Source organism: Scomber scombrus, chromosome 7 (assembly GCF_963691925.1).
Source record: "Scomber scombrus chromosome 7, fScoSco1.1, whole genome shotgun sequence".
NCBI classification, from domain to species: Eukaryota; Metazoa; Chordata; class Actinopteri; order Scombriformes; family Scombridae; genus Scomber; species Scomber scombrus.
The window spans coordinates 15,864,595-15,878,396 of NC_084976.1; the positions used below are offsets into that span (position 1 = coordinate 15,864,595).

Consider the following 13,802-nt stretch of genomic DNA (forward strand, 5'->3'; position numbering starts at 1 on the left):
TGGGTAGTCATTGATTTATTATAACAAAAATCCTATAAAAATATTCCTAAATGGTGATACATAATGAATAAAATGTTTTTTTGTTTTTTTCTCAGCATACCAAAACCAAGTGATATAAATATGGTGTGAGTACTTTGTGTTTTAACCTTTCCAGTAGATGCATGAACAAACATTTCTTCTCCCTACTACGAATATCCTGGCTCCTCCAGTCTACATGTCGATGTGTCCTTGGCAAGACACTTAACCCCAAATTGCTCCCTTTGCTGTCCCAACGGTGTATGAATGTGTATGAATGGTTAGTTTCCATCTGATGAGCAGGTTGGCACCCTGCGTGGTAGCCCCTGCCATCAGTGTACGAATGTGTGTGAATGGGTGAATGAGATGTAATGTAAAAGCGCTTTGAGTGGTCATAACGACTACAAAAGCGCTATATAAGTACAGTCCATTTACCATTTACCATTTGTGCCTGCCTTAAACTACTTAATTCATTCAATTATCTTTAAACAGGGAGAAAATGATAAAGATTGCAACTCCAAAAGAACATCCTTATGCGTCCCACATCTCCCGCTTTGCAATGTTCCCATCCTTCCACTCGCCAGATGACCCTGACAAAGGAGTCAGAGTTGCCTCCCAACCTTTCATCAACCCCCTCATCCCGACTGCTGCACCAGATGTCACTCTGAGGAGCAAAGCTATAGGTGGGAGGGCAACATATTGTGGTAAAAAGAAATAAAAAGGTAGAGTAAAATAAATAGGTTCTGAAAAGTCTTCAAAATCATCTATCTCTACATACAGGTGGTCCATATAGGCATGAGATCTTGGAGTCACCCGAGAGAACCAGGAAGACAGCTGTCTTATGGACAGGAGAGCATGGTTTCTTAAATGTGAGTTGGATGTGACTCTCATTTAACAATACATTTACACATCACATTGTCACTGAAGTTAACCAATGCATCAAACAACTGTTTTGATCATTTTCTAAATTCACCAATGTCCTTAGCACACAAAGCCACTGAAAGGTGATGGTCAAGTATTCTACCCTACTCCTCCAAAGATAGTACTGCCCAACCCCAAACTTCGTGACTGGAATTTCTCATTATCTGAGCGGACAAGCAACATGCTGAAAAATTTGGAGAGGACACACTGGGTCACCTCTTATCAAATGCACTACACAGGTGAGCACTTTTAAAATGTCTGCAGAAAGCTGAAAGAGCATGAGGACAGAGTACAACTTGGCACTCGAAAAAATGAAAGCCTGTGTTTAGAAGACTGGAGTTTATGCCTTATTTTAAAGTCAATAATCAATAAACTAGTGTGTAATATTTGATATTTGAAGTTTTATGTTTAAGGGTCGGGGCCAGCTAATCCTCTAAAGATAGATGACTTCAAGGAAAAAATGAGTGATCTAACTTTGATGACTTCACATGCCGCACCACTGGTAAAACCAAGAATAACGTACAATGATATTTACAGTGTGCCATATGGTGCATTAAACTACACTTGCTTTAATGAGCTCCTGTTTTTCCAGAGAGAAAGATCCTATCCTGTGTTTGTTCTCTCTAAACCAAGAGAAGAATGGAAAAGAAGACAGGGATGCCATGTGGCGAGTAGTACTTGCGGCTCCGCTGCCACTGTACTCCAAAATCCATCTCCAACTCTGAACCAATTCACTGCTTCAGCAACTATGAACCAACAGAGGGCACAAGAGATCACATCTAATCATAATGAAGCACCAGATCCTAACCAAATGGGTCATAGTCAGTCAGATTATAACAGTGGCTCCACAGAAGCAGCAAGCACTGAGCTTTCCCAGGAGGTCTTACGCAAACAACAAGCTAAGAGCAAAAGCTCTGCATATCAGGGCAGGGAGCAAGAAAAAGGCAAAGTCAAGTTTGATGAAAGTCTCATGCAAGCATCCAAGTCACAGAGCAGCCAAGAGGCTAACACTGCTCAGATCACACACACAGAGCAACCCTTGGACCTGCACAACCGCCCACTTTCCCAGGGAGAGTTAGAGGTTAAAAGGGAGAAAATCTCAATTGAACTGTGTGATGAATCAAGCAACAAAAATAAGTATTTCAAAGTTGGAAGAAATCCATCTAGCCTTAGTCAGCCAGCTGTAATAATATACCAGGCAGATATTGAATCACATGCTGAGTTATTATCAAGGGCAGCTTCAGAGCAGGGGAAACTGCCAGAGGGCCATGAGCTGCCACACAGTATCTGTAACCCCTGCATCATGCCACGGCCTCCTGTCCTGCCTAGTATTAACCCTGTGAGAAGAGCTGGGACTGTGGCTCTCAGTCGTCTGGACCTTCAAGATTCATTCAGTAAGTCAGAAGCCCATCGCAACTTCAACAGCTCCATCACACGTGCTGTTGTCAACCTGAGGGACAATGTAGTCACAGGGAAAAAACATGACTTCTATGGGATCAACTGCTTCTACCTCCATGGATAAGCTAATGAACATGCACATTTCACATCCTATGGAAGCAAATAAAAGCCAACATAATTTTAATCTTGTACGCAACTGAAATTGAACCACTCTTGAATACTTAATAATGCTACCAAGAATAAGCAATCAAGCCTGAATGGAGCTGAACACCTCTGTCCTATCGGGTCGTTTGATATTAGTGTTTTTTTCCATTTTCAGATCAGAATATTGGACACCTAATTATATATCTTAGTTTGTGGAGCATAAAAAAAGCTTTTGCAAATTTCATCACCTAGCGAAATATTCAAAGATGGAGAAACCACATAAATCAGTACATACAAATTCAGGTAAATGGTGTTCAAAGTCATTTTAATGCCATAACATTTCTGGCATTTCAATTTCAACTTTATGTATATATTATTGGTTAGATTTTACAAAAAGATATCCAGATGCTTCTAAGATCTAAATTATTAAGGCTATAATTTGCTTATATCCCCATCGAAAGCTGGATGCCACAAAACACAGAGTATTAAGGCCTGACAACAAACTATTTGCAGTGTCTGTAAGATTTTTCATATGCTGGCAATAAAATAGTTGGATCTTAAGTCTGTGACTCATTATTTCTTTCAGATCAAAGCAATTTTGCAGACTGTTTATTGAGCCAGAAGTGATTCAGAATTAAATAAACAGACATTTGCAAACATTGTTAATATTGCTTCTTGGCGTTTAATTAGCGATATTCATTAAAGCTCGGGATGTATTATACAGTAATGGTCTTATATAAGGCTGATCGTAAGGACAGAAAAGAAAAGAAAAAAGCCCTTCAAAACTCACTCCTGTGATTTCAGACTGCCACCATAGTACACAATGCAGCAGTAAATTCATAATTCTACACAGAAAAGTACTTTGGTCTTTACTGTAACCTGTTGCCTGTGTTATGGAGTTCGCCTCTCTGTATTGTAGGTGCTGCAGTAACCTTCTAGCTCACCAGTGTAAAAGAAAAAAATACCTTTTTGCACATATTCTGTTGCAGTCAGGCTGACTTGCAATGAAAGGTTTTTTGTGACAGTAAGTCCTTGAGGACCAAGCCTGCAGCCTTGAGAGATATAACAGCCTCATATTCAGTCTTTCAAGAAGATAAAAACCCAATGGTAATGGCTCCCACTGCAAAGTGGATCAGTGCAATTTTCCTGCTGAATATTGTACACAAACTCAAATTGTAAGGTTATTTCCAAGGAGGCAATCCTGAGGGCTGCCAAGATGAGATTTCGTTGTTGGTTTGTTTGTTTTTATCTTTGTTTTTTTGCTGGTATGCATGTGCAACAAACCTGCACTTCTGAGAAGTTGAAACTGCCACATTCAAGGTCCTGTACATTTTCAAACCTTATTCATTAATGGTATGCTTATCAAAAACTGGATGTTCAGTTTCTCTCATTTAGCAGTGAGCAAGACTGAAGAGCTGTGATTCAGCTATTTTTCCAGTAGGGGCCAGTGTATCCATATTTTAAGCACCAATTCAGTCATCATCCTCAATAATTATCCTCCCTTGTTTCTTTTGTTTCTGAGAATGTATATTTTTCTAATTTTGGTGATGTTAACGTTATTTTTAACATTCAACAATAACAGAATTTTAAAGAAAAAAATGCCAATCCTAATCTACAAAAAGACACGATCATACAGATCTTAACATGCATGTATCTTAACATTTAATCTAATTAAATGATGTTAAAGTGATGAGTGATTTTCCACACAGTTTGTCCTTGCTTTGGGGGTCCTCCAAAACACGTCACGGAAAAGATGTTGTCAATGATGCAAACTCCGCCCTTTCAGGTGACGATTCTACATTTTCATTGGAGTTTGTTTCAGTCAATCACGCGTGACCGCCCTCCTCCGTGCAGCGGAGACCAAACTGATGCTTTTCAAGAGCGGCTGCATGTGTGTGCATGTCAGACTGGAGTAGGGAGGCACTTTGGTTCACGTTATCATTTGAATATTTTTTCATTGCCTGTGTTCTTCCTTTTGGGCTAGATAAAGTATAACATTTGTCCACCGATCGACTGTTTTCGAGATCTCCACCCGTATCACCTGGAAATAACATCTGCAACTCCGTCAAGGTGAGTGCGCTATTTCTTTGACTTTAAGTCAAATTTAGTAGATAGTTCATTCAAGACTTGTCTGCCCCTCTGTGAATAAACAGGAGGAACTGCTTGCTTAAGTATTTATAATCAAAAAGTTCATTGCTGTACATGTTTTCTTGTTCTTGGAAGCAGGATAACTGAAACATTTAAAAGCAGTCAAAGAGAGTGCTGTAAAATCTCCCCTGATAAGCTTCAAAGTGAAACAGTCCAACAGTAAACTACATTTTAAAGGCCCCTTATTAAACTCTGTAACGCTGAAAGGTTTTCCAAGCAGTCTATCTCCATGTAGTTTATCTTTTCTATCTGAAAAGATAGAAAAGATAAACACTAATAGATCCTCTCAGTCTCCATGGTAACTCTTAGCCCTCTTCTTCTTCCTCCAGACGAGTGAAGACAAGTTGTGGGGCATAGGTCTATGTTTATATAAACACACAATAACCCAGTCACAAGCCAAAAGTATGAATAATGGGCCTTTATGAGTGGCGGTCTTCTCTCATGCTGAGTGGATGTAGGTGTTTGTGATAGTGATCACATTTTTACACTGTGTGCTACATTAGGAGCAAAAACATGATTTTACTGTATTTCATAGATGACAGGTGTGCTTAGAAAAAAATATGAATAGTATTTGAATGTGTACTCCCTGATAATTACAATTCTGTGTAAATCCAGCATAATTATAGTGCTTCTCATACTGAGTATAGGGCTTGTGCCAAAACTTTCCAGTCAAAGCTGCTTTGTTTGGTAAAATATGGTTCACAAAGAGGGTAGCTGTACTTTCATGACTTACACATGAATACAGCTCAGCTCTTTTGGGTGTTGTGTCAATAGTACAACAGAGCAGCCTTTTCAGGTGCTGTTTGTTGTTGGAACGTGTGTGAGGCTCAAAATGGGTAACTGAGAGGATCTGTAAAACTGTCGTGACATGGAGAAAAAGGAGGTGGATAGTGTGCATATCAAATCCCAGATTGATATAGAGGTGAAGGACAAATGCAGCATCCTGCAGTGGCAAAAGAAAGATAGTCTGCACAATAAATTTTACGCTCTCTGGAGCTTTTTTGCTGAAGTGGTTGCTGGTTGAAATGTCTAAATAATGAAATAAATAAAGTCAGCTTGTAAAATACTGAGACTACTTCTCCTCTACTTTTTTTTTTTAAATCACTGTCACAGCTGTGCTCATTGGGGACTGTGGTTTTTTGTTCCAATCACTCCTAAAAATCAGTGTTTGCAGTATGGCACAGGGACGCTGGGAGGGGGAAGAATCAATAGAATCTGTGGAATGCAGAGGCAGGAAAGAAAAACATCTTTGTCCATGGAAGACATGTATTTAAAACAGCAGTGGAGCATTACGTTGCATTGCATGAGGTCACCTACACAGTAATTTCAGTTTACCCCTTAGCGTCAAGGTGAATACTTGAATAAATGTCTACATCAGTCACAGTACTGTAGTGGAAATGAATGTGTCACTTTAAGTCAAAGCATTAAATGCTACACAGTTGTATTACATCTTTAGCATTGCTCCAGTATCCACACCAAAAAGAACAAAAAAAAAGTTTTAGATATCCACTTGAAAACATGTGAATAATGCAGGAAGTAGCTTAACAAGACCAGTAAACCAGCTGTTTTGAGAATCTCTTGCATGTGGCAGGTGTTGCCCCTTTTTGCGTAGACAGTAGCCTAACGCGAATAATTCACAAGTCTTAAGATGGAAACAGGTTTATGTGGTTTTAGGCATGCAATAGTGAAAAAGTCTCTACTTTCTACATTTCATATTTAATAACAGAAGCTGGTTGTGCCATAGCAGCAAGGACAAAAAACATTCATATTGTTACATTTACATTTTTAATAAATAAGTATAATCATGAGTAACTGTCTTGTTGTTACAGAAGTCTGTTTGTCAGACCATGTCATTATAGTGATGTGGTTTTCTAATGGCAGGTTGCTACTCTTGTCTTCAGCCTCCTCCAGGCATCAGAGAGGCTGAAGAAAGCTGATTTCATAACTACCTTAGAGACTGCCAGATATCAGCATGAAATTTTAACGAGGGCGGCACTAGCAGATCATTTTAGCTCAAAAACAATAGCGTACCGCATGAGTTTTTACTGAATTCTTCTATACAGCCCTGGTCATTTCCTTGGTGTGTACTGAATAATTCAAAATGTTCACCATCTTTGAGGATGGTAGCTCCGATGTGCTTTAATAATGTACAGCTTCGAGTCTTGACGTAATGTTTTAAATTAATCTACACCCGTTTTTTTCTATTTGGGCCAATGTTGGTATTGGCATGTAAAGGTCATAATTACCTCTTTATTATCTCTTTATAAATTTTATAATGAAGAGTTTAATGACAGTCTAATTTTCTCAATATTGTTCTTTATCAATTACAAATACTTGATCAGCTAAGGAATTTGTTTGATGAACTATTTTGAAAAAGTACCCAAAGTGAGACTCTCTCCATAATTGTTCTATCATTGAAGAACATTCATATCATTGAAGCTGCTGGACCCTAAATTTCCCCAAGGGGATCAATAAAGTTTACATCTATCTTACATCTATCATCTATCTATCTATTTATATCTGTCTCAATCTATTAATTAATTACATGATATCCCTAATCAAAATGATGGATTTTGGGCTCTGTCATTATAGCAATACACAAGGTGTCCCTTTGTTCAAATTCTTCTTAATGGGAACAATTTTCTTTTAGCCTGTTCAGAATCCTTGCTTGTTTTCACAGCAGTACTTAGCAGTATCATATTTTTGAGATTGTGCCCAAAACAAAAGCAGCGACAGTGTTAAAAATATGGAAGTTGTGGACCATAAAATAATTTTATTAACTTTATATAGCATGTTTAACAAACAAAGTTACAATAAAAACAGATAATACAAGTAAATAAGATCTAAAGCATAAGGCCTGGTCACATTAAGGGGCGAGTTGAGATTTTTGACGATCAGTAAGGCTGTGCTATAGGATCTCAAGCAGTGCTTATAGGGAGTTAGCAGATAGGCTAGACAGATAGATATAAGCAGGAGTTTGACCATTCAAGGCATTCAAAACAAGCAGTAAAATCTTAAAAACAATTCTAAAACTCACAGTTAACCAGTGAAAGGCAGCAAGGGTTGGTGTAATGTGGTCACTTCTCTTAGGACATTTTAAAAGCCTGACAGCAGTGTTTTGTCTTTGGATGTTACACCTGCTGATACCAGAATAAAGTGCATCGCAATAGTCAAGTCTGGAGGAGATGAGCGCATTGCCGACCTTTTCTATCCCGACCTTTCTATGCTGACTCAGTGGGGTGAAGCAGGGCTGCAGCACTTTGGTCACCCAAGGGTCATAAGACAACTCTGAGTCAAAAATAACACTTTGTTTGGTTGCAGGCCTCTTTATGGACATAATTAGATAAAGGACACAGACAAGAGCAGACATTGTTAATTGCTGGTGCTGGGGCCAGAGCTGGTATTTATAATCACTTGTGACTTGAAGTCATTCAACTGCAAGACATTTTTGGACATCGGATTTTTAATTTCAAAAGGGCTGGATAATACAGGTAATGTCTGTGGTACCAGATGTTAATGGGACATATCATTTGGTATCATCTGTGTAACAATGGAAATCGAATCATACCCACTTATTCAGATATTATGATTAAGATATTATCAATTCATGTTAGCACAGAAACTTCAAGGGTTCCAGGTGTCCTATTCACCCAACCACAGCATGTTTAAATGGTTCAGATATTACATTAGTAAATTTGACAGAGTGTGTTATTATACTTCTAAAATACTTGGTGTATTGTAACAACATCCATAATTTCATTGCAGTGGCATTAATGAACGAAAAAAAAGAAATAATAAAAACATCATAATTACAGTATACTACAGCTTTTTTATTTTATTTTATTATATTATATTAATGGAATGACAGTAATCAGCAACAATTAGGGTTTTGAGTCATCCTTTCAAGTTTCTTGTTTCCAGCTTCTTAAATGTGAGTATTTTCATAGTAAATCATAGTAAACTGAATATTTTTGGGTTGTGGTCTATTGGCCAGGACAAAATAACACATTTGAGGTTGCGTTATAAATCAACCAATGTATCGATTAATTGAGAAAATAATCTACAGATGAATTGATATTGAAGATAAACGTTTGTTACAGCCCTACAGTACAGTATATGTTGTGTAATATCTAATGTGCAGTTTTTTAGATGATTGTGCCCAGTTTGTTACAGTAAGTCAAGCAAGACAGTAACTTGTTTACTGTGAGATATTTTGCATTCTTTTGTAATTAAATCAAGTAGTTTTAAAATGAGGTCAGTGACACTCTGCGGAAAAGCAGACAAACTTCAGAGGTCTGTGGGGGAAATGCAATCACACCACAACTTTACAAACAATAAAGAAAGTCCTCCAATTCAAGGAAGCTACAGTTTGAGTCAGCTTGCATGCACTGTGAAACGTAATCGCTTATAATATAATATAATATAATATAACAGAGAAGGACTCTTGTTGTATGCTCATCCTCACTCTTGTCCAGTAAATTAGGAATTTCTTACCAAGGTAGCTGACAGAGTTCAGGCATCAAGTAAATATTTCAAGATGTGGTAACTCACAACTCAGTCAGTTCTCAGTCAGACAGTTTATCTCTGTCTGTCCATAAATGGATAGTAATGGAAGAAGATGTCATGTCTAAATATATCTGCACTCTGAGGACTAAGAGATTGCTTGTGACAGTGCAGATGTTCTATCCACTTTTCATGATATCTTCTTTTTAGGCCTTTCTTGGCCACATCCATTGTTATAATAGAGTTCCAGCATGCTAACCATAACAGGAAGTTTCTCTATGTCATCATCATGTACACTATGGGTCAACACCTCTGAATTGATATGTGAATGGAGGTGGAAATACCGCTGTTGCATCCTAATCATAGCAACAGTTGAGTTTTTAAGGATGTCATCTTTAATTTGGAGAGTAACTGCTGGATTGGGCTGTCATGCAAATTGCTACACGTGACACAGTGTGAAGAGCACTATACACCATGAAGTTCAGCACATTTATGTTTGTTTCCATGACTCCTCTGTCAGTGAGTGTATTGAGCTAAGCTGTGACTCTGCTCTCCGTCCTAATGAGCCAGTGTTGAGTTATGAGATTGTCAGGCTTGCCCACACTGTGAATATAACAAAGAGGAGGACCTCCGCCACACTGAGAGCAGACAGGAGAAAAAGAAATCGAGAGAGGGAGGACTGCGGTGTGGGAGGGGAGTCAGCTTGTCAAGGATGTGGTTGATTAACAGGATGCAGCTTGGCATTTGTGAGTGAGTGAGTGATACAGAGCCTGTCATATGTCAGACAAAAGTAGGCATGAATGAAAAGATGTCTTATGTAGCCCGCAGTTGCTGAAGGGGGACTTTATCTGTCTCCTCATTCATGCCATCGTAACTCTTCAAGGTTTTTCTCTCAGGCTGTATATGAGGAACTTTCTGAATCTAAAGAAGAACTCCTAATAAACTCCACCTAATACTGCTGAAATTGTAAGATTAGAGATAGTGGAACAAGGCATGCACTCTTTAAGCTCAGTAGAGCTCAGTAGAGTGAGCCTGTTTTATAACTGCAGATGTCCCTGACTGACTGACTGACTGACTGACTGACTGACTGACTGACTGACTGACTGACTGACTGACTGACTGACTGACTGAGCATTGTTGCCAGATTGGTTTGATGTTTTCCAGTCCAATAAGTGTCCAAAATCTGCTCAAAAAAGTCCTAATATTATAGAAAGTAACATCTATCCATCCATCCATCCATCCATCTTCTTTCCGCTTATCCGGGTTCGGGTCGCGGGGGCAGCATCCTAAGCAGGGAAACCCAGACTTCCCTCTCCCCAGCCACTTCGTCCAGCTCTTCCCGGGGGATCCCGAGGGGTTCCCAGGCCAGCCGAGAGACATAGTCTCTCCAGCGTGTCCTGGGTCTTCCCCGGGGTCTCCTACCGGTGGGACGTGCCCTGAAAACCTCACCCGGGAGGCGTCCGGGAGGCATCCTAACTAGATGCCCGAGCCACCTCATCTGGCTCTTCTCAACGCGGAGGAGCAGCTCTACTCCGAGGAGCTCGGAGTAGAAAGTAACAATGCATAATAATTGATAAACAATAGTATCAGTATTGTGGCTCACCACAATACTTCAATACTGCATAATAAAAAAAGAATTTAAGTGTTTACAAGTGAACTAGAACGCAGATATGAGGCAACAGAATACATCCTAATGCAACAATAAAACTATAAAGCCATTTCTGCCACTTCCCTAAAAATGAAAAAGGAAGAAGGTTTTATCTAATTTGGTCAGCTGCAACACAAGCCTTGACAGTATGCCAAATTGAAGTAAAACCCCCCCACCAACACACACACGAGAGGGAGAGGGAGAGAGAGAGAGAGAGAGAGAGAGAGAGACAGAGAGAGAGAGAGAGAGAGAGAGAGAGAGAGTTGTTTGTTGTTTTACCTTCATGTTGAACAGGTCACAGCCTTTCCAACTTCTAACTCAATGTAGAACTTTGTACAGTCACGCCATGTGAATTGGCAACACTTATATGTACATTCACCAAGTTAACTTGGGAATATATGGAGGAGTCAGGGAGGGTGGAACGTGACAGACATCCACCCGTTCCATGTTAGACGTGTGCACACACCCGTGAGAGCAGAGATAAGTGTTAATCTCATGTGATTTATCATATTATGTTTGAGTAGCATCACTTAGGGAAATACTCTCTCAACATGAGCATTAGATATGAATAGAGTAAGTATGGAATGCATGTTTGTAAATGTTTTTTTTTTTGTATAGGGTGCTATTAAATTTGTAATATGATTAAAAACAGCAAAGTGTGTGGCTGAGTGCTGAAGGTACACCACTGGTCGGTCGAATGCTGCCACAGCATTTAATACACAGTCTAGCCATATAAAATGTTTTGAACTAGTCTTGTTTGGGGAGGCTCCCTCTGGCAACACTTTACCTTGATGTCTTAAGCAGATCAGGAGCAGGTGCAGCCATCTGTGCAACACATCCTCATAGTTAAAAGACTATATTGAAAAGGTGTGGCTGCACACACACACACACACACACTCAGATGTGGGCTGGCAAACATTACCCTGCTTGGTCAAGAGATGTACTAATGAATAATAGATCTCATGCTGGAATGAAGCCAGTTTTGTCTCTGTGTCAATGCTCTGAGCTAATTGCCGGCTGGGCGCTGGGTGCTATAGCCTGAAGAATATATTTTTAAAAAGAAACACTGACAGACTCTGTGATGACCTGATTCTGCAGATGGATGTAAGAAGAGAGGTTTATTTTTTTGTCCTACTCTGCTACAGAGCTCAGAACTTTTTAGGAAACAGAACTGAAATAATGGCTGCAGAAGGTGATGAATTGCTGTGCCTGATAAAAGTGACTGTCGTTCACAGGGCAGAGCCAAGAGAGACTTTCAGGACTTAACTATTTCCTGTGCAATTGCCCACGATCTACTCACCATGCTAACGCTTCAGACTTGGATAAGAACATGATTTAAACTGAGAGAGCACTGTTACTTTAGCTGCTTGACTGATTGCAGCCCCATGAAGGACCATATCTAATCACATCTGTTTTGAATACCTCATGTTACATTCAGATTTCAAAAGCCTGCCTTCCTCTCTTATTCCATCCTCTCTTCAATCAAAGCTACTGTTGTTAATGATTATATCATCATTACATGAAGCTTGCATACTAAAAACTGTACACTGTAGATAAGAGGCTGAGGAGACCGCTCAATTATTTGTCTTTGATGCTGATGTCACTCTTGTGTGTTAATTGTGTTAATTTACTGTGATAAGCTCTGTGTACAAAAAGAATTTACAAAAAGACAAGTCAAAGTGCTGGAAGTGGACTGAGCAGTTTCCACTGTTCTGTTTGTCCCTATGTGGCAGCTTGCTAATGCTAGCTAGCAGCAGTCTGCAGTGCAGATATCAGGTTGATGTCTTGTGAAGGAATAGAAACAGCTGTGGATCAATTACTGACCAGACCTTTCAACTGTGTCTGTGCTCAAACTGATTATTAAAGTGGATGCTCGTGCTCTACTTAGCTGAAGCATCTGGCACTGACAGTCAATAGCTCTGTGGGATAAGCTGTATTTTATGTGTAATGATGACAACTTTGCAGGTGGTGCAGGGTTTTTATTATTCATGCACAACTGCCAGATAATATGATGTTCCAATCCTGCATTTTGCAGACAAACAAGTATCAATTAAAATCCCAGCCCCAGCTAACAGTTGACAGAGTGCTTGAAAGTTTGATATATTACACAGTAAATTTTGAATTTTTCCTAGCATGTTCCTGCTGTTTTGATAAATAATATGGAATTTTAAATAAGCAGATATATTGCATTTTTATGTAAATCACAAAAGATTACAAATTAAAATATGATTTTATTGTGGCTAACGCATTATGAGAATATTGTTTTCTGCTGGTTTCTTCCCCTCCCTTTCTTTTTATATCAGGGTTTCTCTTCCCCTTCCAAGAAAGAGCATGCTTGCATTTTAATAATGTAATAACAAAGACTAAGTGGCAACATCACAACAGGGTAATGCACAGTTTTAATACGATTATGGTTATTAAAGTGGTAACTTTTAGCAGTAATTGAGCGCCAAGTGTTTCTCCTTCAGTGAGTGACAGCTATCAGATAATGTTCTTAATGACTGCGCTGTTTCCCAAAGCAAACAGGAAAGAATAATCCTGGCTTCTGATGAGTTTAGCAGGAGGAAAATTAATCTGAATGAAGCAAAAGGTTTTGATTTGAGTTTATTCAGATGGATGGAAGGACAGCATTAGAATAAAGGTAAATGACTCGTACTTTCCTCCCCAGAGTTACCAGAGTTTGCATTGTCGCTAGAGAGCTTTGTATTGAGAGGGATGAGCTGTCAGAGAATGGCCAGTGGACTGCAGAGATAAGGTGGTTACTGCAATGCCATGTTAGGTGTTTGTTGAATGCAGAGGACATTAATTGTGTTGAGTTTAGGCTTGAAAACACCAGAGAGAAGCTTAGAGTGCTTTTGCCTCTCGGAGCATTTTTAAATCAACATTGATTTTCTTCAGTATAGATAAATTCTGGTTCATCAAACGAGCCCGGTGCACATCAAAGGGAAGCAGTCTAGATTCAGTTCAAGCTGGAAGGCCATTCTTTTAGTCTAATAAAATAAAGAGCTGGGTTTTTTTTAAATAT

The 13,802-nt window shown here is 39.2% G+C and overlaps 2 protein-coding genes across 2 annotated transcripts in view; both read left to right on the forward strand.

Annotated features, from left to right (window-relative positions):
- Positions 1–514: 514 nt before the first annotated feature.
- On the forward strand, positions 515–2,458 carry LOC133983419 (sperm-associated microtubule inner protein 4-like). The gene is made up of 5 exons (XM_062422493.1): positions 515–698; positions 796–884; positions 1,001–1,175; positions 1,350–1,438; positions 1,529–2,458. Exons 1-5 carry the CDS (start codon positions 515–517, stop codon positions 2,456–2,458), a joined length of 1,467 nt encoding a protein of 488 aa, XP_062278477.1.
- A 1,927-nt stretch (positions 2,459–4,385) lies between these two features.
- The window catches only part of osbpl3b (oxysterol binding protein-like 3b), a 30,579-nt gene continuing 21,162 nt past the window's right edge, over positions 4,386–13,802 (forward strand). The window contains exon 1 of the mRNA XM_062422182.1: positions 4,386–4,548. The gene's annotated coding sequence lies outside the window, so the exon portion shown is untranslated. The remainder of the gene's footprint in view (positions 4,549–13,802) is intronic.